The 16,616-nt window shown below is 42.0% G+C and overlaps 4 protein-coding genes across 4 annotated transcripts; 3 read left to right on the top strand and 1 right to left on the bottom strand.

Annotated features, from left to right (window-relative positions):
• The first annotated feature begins 938 nt into the window (after positions 1 to 938).
• Positions 939 to 6,888, top strand: LOC130386465 (olfactory receptor 2A12-like). Its single transcript, XM_056595402.1, has one exon. It carries the CDS (start codon positions 944 to 946, stop codon positions 1,889 to 1,891), a length of 948 nt encoding a protein of 315 aa, XP_056451377.1. The 5' UTR covers positions 939 to 943; the 3' UTR covers positions 1,892 to 6,888.
• Positions 6,889 to 7,770: 882 nt separating this feature from the next.
• LOC130386461 (olfactory receptor 6C70-like) lies at positions 7,771 to 10,433 on the top strand. Its single transcript, XM_056595398.1, has one exon. The coding sequence runs from the start codon at positions 8,774 to 8,776 to the stop codon at positions 9,734 to 9,736; it is 963 nt and encodes a 320-aa protein (XP_056451373.1). The 5' UTR covers positions 7,771 to 8,773; the 3' UTR covers positions 9,737 to 10,433.
• Positions 10,434 to 11,440: 1,007 nt separating this feature from the next.
• Positions 11,441 to 14,149, bottom strand: LOC130386484 (cytochrome c oxidase assembly factor 4 homolog, mitochondrial-like). Its single transcript, XM_056595417.1, has 2 exons — positions 14,003 to 14,149; positions 11,441 to 11,566 (listed from the first exon to the last, which is right to left on the bottom strand). Exons 1-2 carry the CDS (start codon positions 14,147 to 14,149, stop codon positions 11,444 to 11,446), a joined length of 270 nt encoding a protein of 89 aa, XP_056451392.1. The 3' UTR covers positions 11,441 to 11,443.
• Positions 14,150 to 14,569: 420 nt separating this feature from the next.
• LOC130386133 (olfactory receptor 2A12-like) lies at positions 14,570 to 15,566 on the top strand. The gene is given in 2 exon segments (XM_056594910.1): positions 14,570 to 15,375; positions 15,378 to 15,566. Coding segments are annotated over 2 exon segments (948 nt in total). The 5' UTR covers positions 14,570 to 14,616.
• The last annotated feature ends 1,050 nt before the right edge of the window (positions 15,567 to 16,616 follow it).

The following is a 16,616-nucleotide window of genomic DNA, read 5'->3' as shown; positions in this document are numbered from 1 at the left end:
GTGCCAGCCTTAATATTCATGCATTTGCAGTTGCCTGCTTAGACATATCATTACATTGGCAGAGGTTTTCATTTGCTTGGCCCTGTTTTTGATTGATTTTGCATATCCAATGGGTATTGTTTAGATTTGAAACAGGTTGATACATTATTCTAAGGCACAATAGTCTTTCGAAGTCATGACCCAGCCTATTCTGCCTCTTATTGTCTTAGGTTTTGTCAAGGGTGAGGAAAAAGGTTGTTAAGGTAAAAAGTAATGGTTTCCTAAAATTGACCAAGTAGTTGTGTTGCCTAAACCATTCATCCACAACGACCTAAACCTTACCGAAGTGTTGTGTTGCTTGAACTAATTGGTCAATAAAGTAAAATAAAATGCAAATATTAAGTACACTAAGTCTAGAATGAAAATGTGAAATGAAAGAGTTTATCCATCCAGCAGATGCAAGGATGGAACAGGGCCTTGGCTCAGACATCAGATCTCTTTAGGGTGGGATTCCCATGAGAATCCCTCCTGAGCAGGGCTGTGCACAGACATAATGGGGGGAAATACGAGGACAACAACCACCCGGTTATAAGCATGGAAGTAATATGATGATTCAGTTAAATTGGATGTATTTACAATGGTACTGATATAAACAAAATGATCGGCCGAAGTAAAAATAACAATTGAAAAACTTTTATAAAAAAGAAAAAACGGTTTTAATGGTGTTTTCCTGGGCCAGAAGAAAGCCTTAGCCAATGAGGGCAAAGGGGCAGGAGCCCGGGCCCCTGAGGGCCCCCTCCTGTCTGCTCCTGAGACTGTATCTGGTGATGATGACAATGTACTGTCAGGGTGAGACATAAAGCTGCCCCACACACCACCCTGAACAGAGGGAGAGACACAGAGACATAAACACATAAAGAGAGAGGAGCTATTGTCAAGCTCTAACATCACTTGGATATCAAAAATGGACTCTAACATGACTATTGTGAGCCCAGCATACTTCATTATCAGGGGCTTTTCAGGCATCCCTCATGTTAACTACTACTATTTATTTTTACTGGTGCTCTACATCATGTCAGTGGTGGAAAACGGGATAGTGATGGCCTTGATCTGCTTCGACCAGAGTCTCAAGACTCCAAAGTATATTGCTGTGTTTAACTTGGTGTTTGTAGACGTGGTCGGCAGCTCCGCACTGGTGCCCAAGGTTATCGACACCTTCTGGTTCGACCACAAGTACATCTCGTACAGCAACTGCTTAACCTATTCGTTTTTTTATTATGTGCTCCTCACCATGCAGTCCCTTAATCTAGCTTTACTCTCCTTTGACAGGCTAATAGCGATCACTTTTCCATTACGTTATCAGATCATTGTGAATCTGAAGACCATGTTCTCACTGGTAGCTGCTTGCTGGATTATCTCCATATTTGACATGTTAGTAGCTATAGGGTTTCTTATCCGGCTGTCCTTCTGCAGGTCTGTTGTTATCAACAGCTATTTCTGTGACTATGGGCCGCTCTATGAACTTGCCTGCAATGACTATCGGCCCAATGATATAATTTCCACAGTGATACCAGTTTTCATTATTTGGGCTCCATTGCTCTTTATTTTGATATCTTACATGTGCATTGGTGCAGCTTTGGCTAAAATAGCTGGAGGACAAGATAGGATGAAGGCTTTTAAAACATGCAGTGCCCATATAATGTTGGTAATTATTTTTTACTTACCTATTCTAGTCACTTTTAATGTTGCTGCTAAAATGCCTCTCAATGCAGGGATAATTAGTCTTTCTCTTGCAGCAGTCATACCTCCAGCGTTTAACCCACTGATTTATGTTCTACAGACTGAGGAAATCAAACTGTCTCTGAAAAAGATGTTGAACAAAATGAAGCAATCAAAAATTGCATTGAAGTAGAACATCAATGTGATATTTCATTTCAGACATTGTGTTGAAGTGTACAGTTTTTGTTAGGCAAAACATTTGTAATAGTAATCAGTGAATTTTTGGTAATAAAACCTTTTTCTTCTGTAACTGAAGAATAATAACTCTTAGCCAATTTAATTCTGAGAAATGAATGCATTGTATTTTTGTGTGATCTATATGACAAAAAGTTAAAATCAGATCTTAAATGAGCTCATCATTGATGTCGATATCAGCCATTTATGTGTCCATGGACTGCTTTGTCAAATTGCATGCAATAACATTCAGGCTGATAATACACTTGCCAACTTGTTTACAACTGTTATTCTTCGGGTTCCATAGCTGTTTATCTTGATCGCTTACGTGTGCATTAGTGCATTTTTGGCTAAGATAGCCCAAGCCCAGGATAGAATTAAAACTGTTAAAACCTGCAGTGCTCAAATGTCTGGGACAAAGTTATTTGACACTAAAATACAAGAGTAAGGTACATGGATTTATATGGAAAAAGTCTTCTAAAAATACAATTGCCTTGAATTCCTGCTGCTTAGGGATGCCAAGACAATGTGAATAAAAACAAACACATTCAAAGCATTGAAACTAATACTAGCCACAGCGTATCCCTCATCAGGAATAATCTCAATAAATTTAGATTTTCTCCTGGGATAGCGAAGGCAAGCCCTACTCTGCCTCTTATTCTCTTAGGTTTTGTCCAGGGTGAGGAAAAAGGTTGTTGCGGTAAAAAGTGGTTGTTTCCTAAAACCTACCTTTTTGTTGCCTGAACCATCCATCCACAGCGACCTAAACCTTACCGAACTGTTGTGTTGCTTGAACTAATTGGTAAATAATAAAAAAAAATGCAAATATTAAGTACACTAAGTCTAAAATGAGTATGTGACATGCACTCCGGTCTCCTTGGTGAAATGGTTTATCCATCCAGCAGATGCATGGATGGAACAGGGCCTTGGCTCGGACATCAGGGGCCGTATTCAAGTTCAAGTTCAAGTTCAAGTTTATTATAGCCATATCAACAGTATAAAAAATACAGTTGATAGGAATTTGTTTTGGTGTGCTCACATGTATTACACAGCAACATAACAACACAACATTACAAGACAGAAAGCCAAAACGGCACATAAATAACAAGGAGTACAACACTTAACACACATGAAAAACACACAATGCATGGTTCGCGGGGAATGACAGCAGTAAAGTACAGTACAGTGGTGCAAAAACTGCAAGTGAGGTAGACCATGAAGATCTTCAAGTGCTTAGTGCTTGTTCAAGTGGCGTATAGCTTGTAGATAGGTACTATCCCTAAAGCGTGTTGTTTTACTTGTGATGCTTCTGTACCTCCTCCCTGATGGTAAGAGTGTGAATAAGTGGTGTGCTGGATGAGAGGGGTCAGAGATGATCTTCCTAGTTTTCCTGGAAATTGTGGTGTCATAGTGCGAGCCTATGGTAGGCAGACTACAGCCAATGATTTTAGAGGCCCTGCGTACTACCCTCTCAAGCTGTTGTTTGTCCTGGCTGGTAGCACTACCATACCAGACCAGGAGGGAGAAGGTGAGCACGCTTTCGATGGCTGCACGATAAAAATGGGTCATGCCTGCCTGACTTACCCCAAACTTCCTCAGCTGACGGAGGAAGTATAACCTCTGATGGGATTTGGAAATAATAAGACTAATGTTGAGGTTCCATGATAGGGACTGGTGGATAGTGGTGCCTAAGAAGCGGAAGGAGGAGACCCACTCCACAACTTGGCCATTAATGGAGATGGGAAGGTGCTGGCCTGCCTTTTTCCTATAGTCAATGATGATTTCTTTGGTTTTGGTTGTATTTAGTATAAGGTTATTGTCTTCACACCACTGCACCAGCTGTTCAACCTCACTCCGGTAGGTAGATTCCTCCCCATCAGATATGAGGCCTATGACAGTGGTGTCATCTGCAAACTTTAACATTTTAACAGATGCAGAGTTTGATGTACAATTATTTGTGTACAGTGAAAATAATAGAGGTGACAAGACACACCCTTGTGGGGCGCCAGTGTTCAGAATCCTTGGTGATGACACATTATTTTTGATTTTAACACACTGTTTCCTACTGGACAGGAAGTTTAAGATCCACTGACAAAGTACAGCATCAACTCCTGCAGCCAGGAGAAAATTGTACAGTCTGACAGGAATGATGGTATTGAAAGCCGAGCTAAAATCAATGAACAGTACACGGGCATAGGTGGACTTAGTGTTCAGATGTTGCAGAATGAAATGTGTGCAAAGTGAAACTGCATCGTCCACTCCCTTATTAGCCCTGTAGGCAAATTGGTGAGGGTCTAGCGTGATGTACGTCAAGTACCTACAGACTAGGCGCTCAAGTACCTTCATAACAACAGAAGTAAGTGCCACAGGCCTATAGTCATTAAGACAGGTTATGTTTCTTTTCTTGGGCACTGGAATGATCATAGCGGATTTAAAACATGCAGGTACCGTTGCTGTGTTAAGATACCAGTTGAAAATGTAAGTGAGTATGGAGGCAAGCTGGTCTGCACAGCTCTTTAGAGTAGCTGGTGTCACACCATCAGGCCCTGCTGCTTTATTGATTTTCTGATGCCGTAGCAGTCTACGGACATCATGCTCTGGGATGGAAAAGGTAGAGTGCCCATCCAACAGAGAATGTGGGAGAGAACTAGTCTGGGCACCATTGTTCTCAAAACGGCAGAAAAAGTCATTAAGTCGCTCTGGCAGGGAGGAGTCACAGTCAAGAACGTGATGTTTTGTCTTGTAGTCAGTGATCGCCTGTAGGCCTTGCCAGACACCCTAAATTTTGTGATCTTGGAGTTTGTTTTCAAGTTTGAGTCTGTAGTTGGCTTTAGCTGTATTAACTGCTTTCCGGAGTTTGTATTTAAGTAGTATGTATTGCTCTTTGACCCCACATTTAAAAGCGTCATTTTTCTCCTTACACAGGCGCTTAACTTCCTTGTTAAACCAAGGCTTGGTGTTGCTGTAGATAGTAACAGAATTGGTGGGGATGCACACAGACTCGCAGAAACAGATGTAGGACATTACGCAGTCAGTGAAAGTATCTATATCATCCTGATTCTCAGGTTTAAAAACATCCCAGTCAGTGATGTCAAAACAGTCCTGCAACATATCTATAGCCCCAGGGGAGCTCCTCTTAACCCACTTAGTCATTGGCTTAGATGTCTTAAGTCTCTGTCTGTATTTAGGAACAAGAAATATGGTGTTGTGGTCAGACTCACCGATAGGGGCTCTGACTAGAGCCTGATACGCCTCCGGTATGGAGGAGTAGCACTGGTCTAAGGTTTTGTCCAGCCTGGTGGGGACGCGAATCTGAGGCTTGTATCTGGGGAGAGTTTTCTGCAAGGAGACGTGATTGAAGTCACCAAGCACCAGGACGGTCGAGTCTGGGTTGGAGTTTTCCACAGTGTGAATGTGGTCGGCTAGTTTTTGAGTGGCAGAGGCTGCCGCTGCGCTCGGTGGGATGTAGACTGCACAAAGGATGATGGAGGAGATTTCCCTTGGCGAGTAGAAGGGGATGCACTTCACTGTGAGATGCTCCAGATCAGGCGAGCAGCTGGACGATAGAGTTTTGGTGTCTGTACACCAATTCTGGTTGATGTAGACGCCGACACCACCGCCGCGCTGCTTCAGCGAATCACTGGTGCGATCCGCCCGATGAAACGTAAAGCCCTCCTGTTGTAACGCCGAGTCCGGGATGTTAGTATGCAGCCAGGTTTCTGTCAGGCAAATGGCAGCACAGTCTCTAAAATCCCGTTGGAAGAGGATGAGGGAGGTGAGCTCGTCCTTCTTGTTTGCTAACGAGCGAACGTTGGATAGAATGAGGCTCGGCAGGGCTAGTCGGTGACCCCGGTGTCTTAGCCGAGCTAGTGCTCCACCTATCTTGCCCCTCTTCCTCGGCTGGTGTTTTGGTCGTCCTCGAGGGAAATTAGGTGGTAAATCCAGAACGGGAGAATGTGAGAGCGGCAGGTTGTCCCTCATGCGAATGAGTTCGGATCTGTCATACCGAATAAGCCCATTGCATGATTCCTTAAGTACACAAAACAGTATATAAACAAAATAAACAAAGAGCAACACCGAGTCGCCATAGTACGGCGCCATCTTGCGCTGGGATGTTATTGCATTCACAAAGGATCTTAGGGCTAAAAGTAGGTCCTAACTGGCGAATTTAGGAGTAACTCCTAAAAATAATGGGCGTGTCACTCTTAAATTTAGGACTCCTAACTTTTTTCACTAAGAGCAATTCACAAAGTATTTTAGGCCTAAAAGTAGCACCTAAGTCTAGGAGAGCTTAAAAGTCCTCAAGAGGACTCCTAACTCAGTAAGACCTATTCACAAAGAATCGTAAAATATCTGCGAGACGAAATGTTAGATTATTCAATTTGTTGTGGAGTTAATGCGCGATGCAATAACATCCCAGACTAACAGGAATAATCTGATTAGTCCCGAAATAAAATGTTTGGCCACACTACGTTATTTAGCAACAGGGGAAATGCAACTTTGCAATGCCGACGATTTAAAATTATCGCAACCATCAGTCAGCCGTGCCATAAACTTTCCTTTGGACATTCAACAATTACACAGGATCAAAGCCAACTTCATGGCAATTGCAGGTAGGCCTATGCCCGGTGTGGTCGATGCTATTGACGGGACGCACATAAAAATAATTGCGCCATCAAAAGACGAGGACGTGTTCGTCAATAGGAAGAAAGTGCATTCCATCAACACGCAGGTTGTTTTTGATGCAAATTTTAACATAGCCTACTGGATGTTGTTGCAAAGTGGCCTGGATCTTCAGCTACCCATGATTCGCGCATTTTAATGGTGAGCGGTCTGAGGCAGCTTTTTGATGTAGGCCTACCAGTTGGGTGTCACTTGCTGGGTGACAGTGACTATCCATGCAAGACGTGGCTCTAGACACCCTACCTCAATCCACAACTGGGAGCACAGTTAAAGTATAACATGTAAATTATTACTCAGATTACGCTTAGTCCTATGCGTAAAATACATCGTATTGGCTCTTTGACGCCTTTTATTTGTTGAATCCATATTTATTATTGTTTACTGATTTCTTCCATGTATGCTAGAGCACACAAACATACACGAAATGTTGTGGAGAGAGGAATTGGGCAGATGAAACGTCGGTTTCATGTCCTCCACGGCGAAATACGCCTCACCCCAGAGAGGGCAAGCACAGTATTACCCGTATGTGCCATTCTACACAACCTCTGGAAGCGGAGGAACATTCCACAGCCAGACGATGATGATGATGAGTGGACAGGCATTTAGGGATCACTTTGAAAACACATTTTAGGTAAACAACTTGGCACAAATCAGTCAACACTTGGGAAGTTCATAACATTTATTTTCTTTTAAATTATACGTATTTTTATTGTTTGCTTTCTCTCTCTCTTGAACGTGCAGGCTACAACGTCATTATCGTGGTCTGCACAAATTTGTCATCATGCGTGTATTCTGCCAACTGCACTATAACTACTTAATAGGAATTCATTTCTAGCCTAGGCTATTTCCTTGTTTTTCAGTGATTCAGTGGGCTCGTCTAAACAACCAATCACCGAACTGACCGCTTCTAAACTCGTGCACGAGAATTGACGTAATCCATAGCAACGGCGCGTCACTCTTAGTTCACTCTTTGTGATTTATCCTTAGTAAGAGTAGGTCTCAGCGGCTTTGTGAATAACTTTTAAGAAAAAACTCCTACGTAAAATGTTTTAGCGCGAGTTAGGAGCACTCCTAGCGGTAAGATAAAATGCTTTGTGAATACGGCCCCAGATCTCTTTAGGGTGGGATGCCCATGGGAATCCCTCCTGAGCAGGGCTGTGCACAGACATAATGGGGGGGAAATACGAGGGCAACAACCACCCGGTTATAAGCATGGATGTCAAGTCAAGTCACCTTTATTTATATAGCACATTTAAAAACAACAGGAGTTGACCCAAAGCGCTTTACATTTGCACAAGTCAGGGTTGGGCAGGACAGTTGTTGAAAGGGGCCCAGGGATACACAGGTCTTGACTAAAAAAGAATTGGATAAAATAAGTACAAAGAAAGCAATAAAAATAGTAAGAACAAGGTTAAGGATGTTAAGGGTTGTTAAAAGCAAAAGTGAAAAGGTATGTCTTTAAATTAGACTTAAAACTGGCAAGGGTGGTAGAGGACTTGATGTGGGGTGGAAGGGGATTCCATAGGTTTGGGCCAGCAACAGAGAATGCCCGGTCACCTTTCGTTTTAAGACGTGTACGGGGGACAGATAGGAGCTGTTTTGTGGATGACCGGGTCAACCTAGAGGTGGAGTGTGGAGAAAGCATTTCAGTAATATAAGGGGGGGCTGAGCCATTAAGAGCTTTAAAAACAAAGAGTAAAATCTTAAAATCAATTCTGAATTTGACAGGGAGCCAGTGCAGCTGAGCCAGGACTGGTGTGATGTGCTCTCTCTTATATGAAGTAATATAATGATTCAGTTCAATTGGATAGTTTACAATGGTACTGTACAAAATAATCGGCTGTATTAACAATTGAAAAGCTATTATGAAAAAGTAAAAACGGTTTTAATGGTTTTTTCCTGGGAAAGAGGAGAGCTTTAGCCATTAGAGCATAGGGGCGGCCGGGCAGGAGCCAGGGCCCCTGAGGGCCCCCTCCTGTCTGCTCCTGAGGCTGTATCTGGGGATGACGACAATGTACTGTCAGGCTGAGCCATAAAGCTGCCCCACCCATCCCCCTGAACAGAGGGAGAAGGAGAGAAAGAGACGGATTGAATACATACATACATAGAGAGAGAGAGGAGCTGGTCAAGCTCTCTAACATAATTTGGACATCAAACAATGAACTCTAACGTGACTATTGTGACACCAGCCTACTTTATTATAAGTGGCTTTTCAGGCATCCCTCATGTTAACTACTACTATTTATTTTTACTGGTGCTATACATCATGTCAGTGGTGGAAAACACCGTAGTGATGGCCTTGATATGCTTCGACCAGAGTCTCAAGACTCCAAAGTATATTGCTGTGTTTAACTTGGCGTTTGTAGATGTGCTTGGCAACTCTGCCCTGGTGCCCAAGGTTATCGACACATTCTGGTTCAACAACAAGTACATCTCGTACAGCCACTGCTTAACCTATTTGTTTTTTTATTGCTTGAACCTCCTCATGCAGTCTCTCAATCTGGCTTTACTCTCCTTTGACAGGCTAATAGCGATCGCCTTTCCATTCCGTTATCATATCATTGTGAGTCTGAAGACCATGTTCTCACTGGTGGCAACTTGCTGGATTATCGCCATCCTTTTCACCTTCGTACTTGTAGGGTTTCTAACACGGCTGTCCTACTGCAGGTCTGTTGTTATCAACAGCTATTTCTGTGACCATGGGCCGCTCTATCGACTCGCCTGTAATGACAATCAGCCTAATTTCATTATTGCCAAAGTGTTACCAGCTCTCATTCTTTGGGTTCCATTGATGTTTGTCTTGATCAGTTACACGTGCATTGGCACCACTTTGGCCAAAATAGCTGGAGCCCAGGATAGAATGAAGGCTTTCAAAACATGTAGTGCTCACATAATTTTGGTTGCAATTTATTACTTACCTATTCTATTCACTTTCACATTTGACACTCAAATGCCTCGCAATGCAAGGATCATTAGTCTTTCTCTTGCAGCTGTCCTACCTCCAGCGTTGAACCCACTCATTTATGTTCTGCAGACTCAGGAAATCAAACAATCTCTGAAAATGGTGCTCGCAAAATTGAAGCATTCAAAAATTGCTGTCAAATTGATTATCCATATGTGATGTTAAATATAAGATATTGTGTTGTGGTGTCAAATCTTAGATTGGTTCATTGTTAAACGTTTAGGTTATGTTATCGACTTCGACAATATTAATTGTTCCAGGTTATATATATCACTACCATCTGAGGGAATTGTTTTGTTTGGCAAAGCATTTTTCACCGTAATCAGAACAATAATCAGGTTTTTGATTTTGGCAACAAACACTAAGAATTGTGTTCTCAGTGATTTTTTATTTTGTAACTGAAGACACTTCATCAACCCATTTCATTTTGAGAATTAAATCCATTGTATTGTTCTACGATGTGACCAAAAGTTTAAATATGATTTAAAATGATGCAGTCTATTCTTTTGCTAAACATGGTGTGAGTCATTCAAATTTTGACAGCAATACCATGCTCACTGTTCTATGTGTTCCAGAGATGAATATCAAGATATCTCCATTACATCTGTAATCTTTCCATGAATCAACATCAGCATACTTTATGCATACAAATATATGGACCCTGCAAATGAACAGGTTGATGATTCAAAAGGATATTGTTTAATTGTCATATTTTCTAACCGTACCTTCATGTTTTAGCTTCATGTCACTTTATGAACTCTATCCATGTGCCAGCTTTAATATTCATGCATTTTGCATATGCAGGCATAGATATATCATTGGCGGAGGTGTTCATGAATAGGGTTCTTTACTTGGTTCTGGGTTGATACGATTTTGCATATTCAATGTGTTTTGTTTACATTTAAAACAGGATGGTACATATTCTGTGAAAGTAATATTGTGCAAAATACAAATAAATGAATGAAATACTTGTAACGTGTTGATGTTTATTTTTTTATCAAAAGTTGTTACACACACTATCCTTATCTTAGGTACAAGTCTTAACAAAATCAATTTAGGCATGACCCGTCCTAATCTGCCTCTGATGGTCTTAGGTTTTCAGGTTCTGCAGTCTTCGACCAATTAACTACAATGTCTTCCATTTGCAGTAGTTATGAAGGTTGTGAGAAAATTTAGCTTTGAAAAAGTATTTGTTGCTGAAGCTAACCAAATAGTTGTGATGCCTGAACCATTCATCCACCACAACCTTAACCTCACCAAGTCTTTGCTTGGACCTAACCAAGTTCTAAATAATATCTAAATGAACTCCCGTCTCCTGGGTGAAAGGGTTTTTCCACCCAGCCAATGCATGGATGGAACAGGGCCTTGGCTCAGACATCAGAACTCTTTAGAGCGGGATGACCATCGGAAGCCCTCCTGAGCAGGGCCGTGCATGGACACCGTGGGGGGTAGTGTGAGGACAACGACCCCCCTGTTATAATGATTACTGATAAAGTGTGCTGAGGCAAGAGGAGAACCTTAGCCAATGAGGGTACAGGGGCCGGAGCCCGGGCCCCCCTCCTGTCTGCTCCTGAGGCTGTATCTGCTGATGATGACAATGTACTGACACACACACACACACACACACACACACACACACACACACACACACACACACACACACACACACACACACACACACACACACACACACACACAGTAGATAGATAGAACAGCTTTAAATAACTGAATTGTGCTTCAACCAGTATCACTCAAATAAAATGGAGAACAGATACTCGGGAAAATATATTTATGAAAAAACATGAATTTACAAGGGACACTAGATGAATTTACATAATTTGCATTCATTAGGCACATGGTTAATGTTCAGTTATGTGCCGACTTGGCGGAGTCATGCTGATGCTTATTGAGCTGTTCTTTCCTTGAGTTTTGAAAGCTTGTCATGCAGTCTTTGAACTTCTGGACTTGACTTTGGCACTTGCGCCAGTCCTGGGGCCTCATGTACTAAGACTTGCGTGGATTTCATACTGAAACTTGGCGTACGCCAAAACCCAGAAACTGTCTTACGCACAAATAAATTCAGATGTATCAAAGTGTGCGAACGCATGGATCCAAGCACGTTTCTTTTGTACATCTCGATCAACGTGGAATTGAGCGCACATGCCGAGGTGCCAAACTCCTCCCTGTCCACTTCCTCATTTAAATATGCCATTTCATTTAAATAGGCCTCTGGACCTGAGATTCACCTCTTAATCCGATCACCTGGCACCATGAACAGAGGCAAAAAACGAAACTTCACGGAGTCTGAGCTCGAGATTTTGCTCCACGAGGTAGAAATGTGCAAGCATATGCTATTGGAACCCTGTCAACAGGGATAAATGCAAAACAAAAGAGAAGTGAGTGGGAGTGTGTTTGCGAGGCCGTCAATGCAGTGGGGTCTCAGCAGCGCACACACTCAAGGTGGAGGTGAAGCGGAGGGTTTCTGCCCACCGCCGAAGCGTGACCGCAACAGGTGGGGGGACGGGAGTGGGGGAACTCTTCCCCTTCGATTTGAGAGTGGCCGCTTTGATCGGTGACACAGCTCTCACCGGAGTGGTGGGAGCCCATGAAGGGGACGCCGATCATCCCCAAGGTAAATATGCTGAAGTCATAAATGCTGTAATTATACTGGTCACACAATTGGCTGCTTGCAATACACATAAGTCGTGCGTAAAGATGCCAGGATATTAAAGACTTTGACTCGTGTTTATTAACTTAATTTTTTTATTTTTGAATAGACAAGCAAGGAGAGGGCACGGATTGCTCCGTCGGCCCCGGCGTCTCCAGCGCCCTTCGGATTTGACCATTTGCGATGTCCTCTAACAACGCTAACGCAGCCATTTTTAAAACAATTTTCTTCATCCATTGCGCATGCTTTTATAGCCACCCATATAATTGCAAGGTGTGTTAATTGTTCATTAGTGTGTCTCTGATGTGCAAATCACTCTGAGTCATTGTTTTCACCTTTTTTCCCAGTTTCCCAGCGTCACCTCTAAAGGCGGCTGCATGCTTCAGCGTTGGTGTTACGTTGTTGCGCAAAATTTACTCAAAGCAATTCATGCTCCCTTTTAGGTTGCGCGTGTTGCGCGTGTTGCCAAGCAATTTACCGCCAGAACAGTAGGTGGAGTAATATGTGGAGTAAAGTTTTTCGTTGAAGACGACCTCGAGAATGACGTCTTTGTCTGTGGGAGTCGTTGGTTTGTTTATGTGCCAAAGTTTGATGATCTCCTTTTGCGAGTCATCCGATATCTTCCCGACTCTCACCAAAACCGGCCCTTGTCAGGGAGCAGCTGGCAGATTATTTTTTGTCAGATGCTGGCGTGTTTCCCCACCAGTACAATGTGCTACGATTGGGTATGCGCACTGACCAATAAATATATATACATTGGTCACTTGGAAGCATGACTTTTGATTCATTAGTTATCATGTTACACAAGTTACCTAATTTGGTTTATGTCAAACTCATTAATTCATATCCATATAAAATGTTTATACAACAGCTACTGCCTTGACAGATGAATGAATTATTTAAGTGTAGGCCTAATAGCCAAAGGCTTTAAGCTATAGCGCATAATGTCCACATAAATTATATGGTAGGCAGCATTATTAGAGAAAAGGGGTTTATTTATCAAATACAGAAAATAGTCCCACCATACACGCACACATTTTTCATTCACTACACACACGCTTTCAAATTTCATTCACTCAAAGAGGCTACTGAACTTATGTTTCACACAGAACATGAACACATAGTTTCACATAGAACGTGAACAAAAAACATTACGTAATTAATTCAAATAGGCTAACACTAAAACAAATAAGGCCAGTAGGCCTAATAGAACGAATATCGGGTGACAAGATCATTAAAATGGCTCACAATCCCGCATCAGCTGTGTGATGTCGCGCATCAAAATAGCACTTTGCCCCTGTGGAAGGGTTCGCATAAAGGGTTCGCATAATTATGTGCCAGATCGTGTGGTAGGTGGCGGTATGAAAACAGGAAATGTGATACTCCAGACAGGAAGTAGTAACCAGACGAGCAGACCAATCACAGCCTTGCATTCTGCGCGGCTCGCGTAAAAGCTTACGTAAAAAATGACGCAAGTCTAGAAAAATCGGCCGACGCACGCAAGACGTGAGAAGTCGCGCAAGGGGTGCGCAAGGGCGCGCAAGGGCCTCTTGCGCTTGCGCTTACGCTAACGTAACTGAGCATAAATCGGCCTTAAGTGTCGCCAAAGGAACAATAGCTGTAGAAACGTGCGTACGACAGCTCTGGAGCTGGCGTGGGGACCGCACATTTTTACGGTCATTTCACGTTTTGTACATCTGAACGTGAGCGTGGAAAAGGACGTACGCCACGTTTTTGTGCGTACGCAACCTTAGTACATGAGGCCCCTGGTGCTCCGCCATGCATTCCTGGACAGCATAGTGAAGCTCGCCACAACCAGTGCGTGAGATCATGCGGTCGATTGGGTCGTCCTCGTCCTCATCCTCACTTCGGCTGCGGTTGTGCGGAGGTGATGTGGTGGACATACTGGAAGGAGTAAATAAAATAAAAAGCTCAATTAAGATAAGATCAAATCATTTAATGTCAAAATATTCAATAAATAACATACATTTGAGAAGTAAGGATCAAAAAGTCAATCCCCTTTTCAGAATAATTATTATGAAAGTCTGTAATGCACTCTTACAGTCGGATCTCATCTAAGTTAACCATATTGGACGTAAAAAACAGTTGCTCTTTTTTTATATAAATTTCGACATCAACCGTCCCTATTTGCATTGTTATTATTATCGTACTGACACTATGGTAACCCAAATAGATGAATAAAAGCAGTCAAATTAGATCACTAACACATGCACAACAGCGGCATGCAAGTGAAATGTCTGAAACGTACGAATATTTCGCTGAACAGAGGGAGAGGGAGAGACACAGAGACATAAACACATAAAGAGAGAGGAGCTATTGTCAAGCTCTAACATCACTTGGATATCAAAAAATGGACTCTAACATGACTATTGTGAGGCCAGCATACTTCATTATCATGGGCTTTTCAGGCATCCCTCATGTTAACTACTACTATTTATTTTTACTGGTGCTGTACATCATGTCAGTGGTGGAAAACGGGATAGTGATGGCCTTGATCTGCTTCGACCAGAGTCTCAAGACTCCAAAGTATATTGCTGTGTTTAACTTGGTGTTTGTAGACATGGTCGGCAGCTCGGCACTGTTGCCCAAGGTTATAGACACCTTCTGGTTCGACCACAAGTACATCTCGTACAGCAACTGCTTAACCTATTTGTTTTTTTATTATGTGATCCTCATCATGCAGTCTCTTAATCTGGCTTTACTCTCCTTTGACAGGCTAATAGCGATCACCTTTCCATTACGTTATCAGATCATTGTGAATCTGAAGACCATGTTCTCACTGGTAGCTGCTTGCTGGATTATCTCCATATTTGACATGTTAGTAGCTGTAGGGTTTCTTATCCGGCTGTCCTTCTGCAGGTCTGTTGTTATCAACAGCTATTTCTGTGACTATGGGCCGCTCTATGAACTTGCCTGCAATGACTATCGGCCCAATGATATAATTTCCACAGTGATACCAGTTTTTATTATTTGGGCTCCATTGCTCTTTATTTTGATATCTTACATGTGCATTGGTGCAGCTTTGGCTAAAATAGCTGGAGGACAAGATAGGATGAAGGCTTTTAAAACATGCAGTGCCCATATAATGTTGGTAATTATTTTTTTTACTTACCTATTCTAGTCACTTTTAATGTTGCCGCTAAAATGCCTTGCAATGCAGGGATAATTAGTCTTTCTCTTGCAGCAGTCATACCTCCAGCGTTTAACCCACTGATTTATGTTCTACAGACTGAGGAAATCAAACTGTCTCTGAAAAAGATGTTGAACAAAATGAAGCAATCAAAAATTGCATTGAAGTAGAAGATCAATGTGATATTTCATTTCAGACATTGTGTTGAAGTGTACAGTTTTTGTTAGGCAAAACATTTGTAATAGTAATCAGTGAATTTTTGGTAATAAAACCTTTTTCTTCTGTAACTGAAGAATAATAACTCTTATACAATTTAATTCTGAGAAATGAATGCATTGTATTTTTGTGTGATCTATATGACAAAAAGTTAAAATCAGATCTTAAATGAGCTCATCATTGATGTCGATAACAGCCATTTATGTGTCCATGGACTGCTTTGTCAAATTGCATGCAATAACATTCAGGCTGATAATACACTTGCCAACTTGTTTACAACTGTTATTCTTCGGGTTCCATAGCTGTTTATCTTGATCGCTTACCTGTGCATTAGCACATTTTTTGTCTAAGATAGCCCAAGCCCAGGATAGAATTAAGACTGTTAAAACCTGCAATGCTCAAATGTCTGGGACAAAGTTATTTGACACTAAAATACAAGAGTAAGGTACATGGATTTATATGGAAAAAGTCTTCTAAAAATACAATTGCCTTGAATTCCTGCTGCTTAGGGATGCCAAGACAATGTGAATAAAAACAAACACATTCAAAGCATTGAAACTAATACTAGCCACAGCGTATCCCTCATCAGGAATAATCTCAATCAATTTAGATTTTCTCCTGGGTTAGCGAAGGCAAGCCCTACTCTGCGTCTTATTGCCTTGGGTTTTGTCAAGGGTGAGGAAAAAGGTTGTTGCGGTAAAAAGTGGTTGTTTCCTAAAACCTACCTTTGTGTTGCCTGAACCATCCATCCACAGCGACCTAAACCTTACCGAAGTGTTGTGTTGCTTGAACTCATTGGTAAATAATAAAAAAGAATGCAAATATTTAGTACAATAAGTCTCAAATGAATATGTGACATGAACTTCGGTCTCCTTGGTGAAATGGTTTATCCATCCAGCAGATGCATGGATGGAACAGGGCCTTGGCTCAGACATCAGATCTCTTTAGGGCGGGATGCCCATGGGAATCCCTCCTGAGCAGGGCTGTGCACAGACATAATGGGG

This window comes from Gadus chalcogrammus, chromosome 7, assembly GCF_026213295.1.
Source record: "Gadus chalcogrammus isolate NIFS_2021 chromosome 7, NIFS_Gcha_1.0, whole genome shotgun sequence".
NCBI lineage: Eukaryota > Metazoa > Chordata > Actinopteri > Gadiformes > Gadidae > Gadus > Gadus chalcogrammus.
The sequence above is the reverse complement of the archived record's forward strand: the minus strand, read 5'-3'. Positions and strand labels throughout refer to the sequence as shown.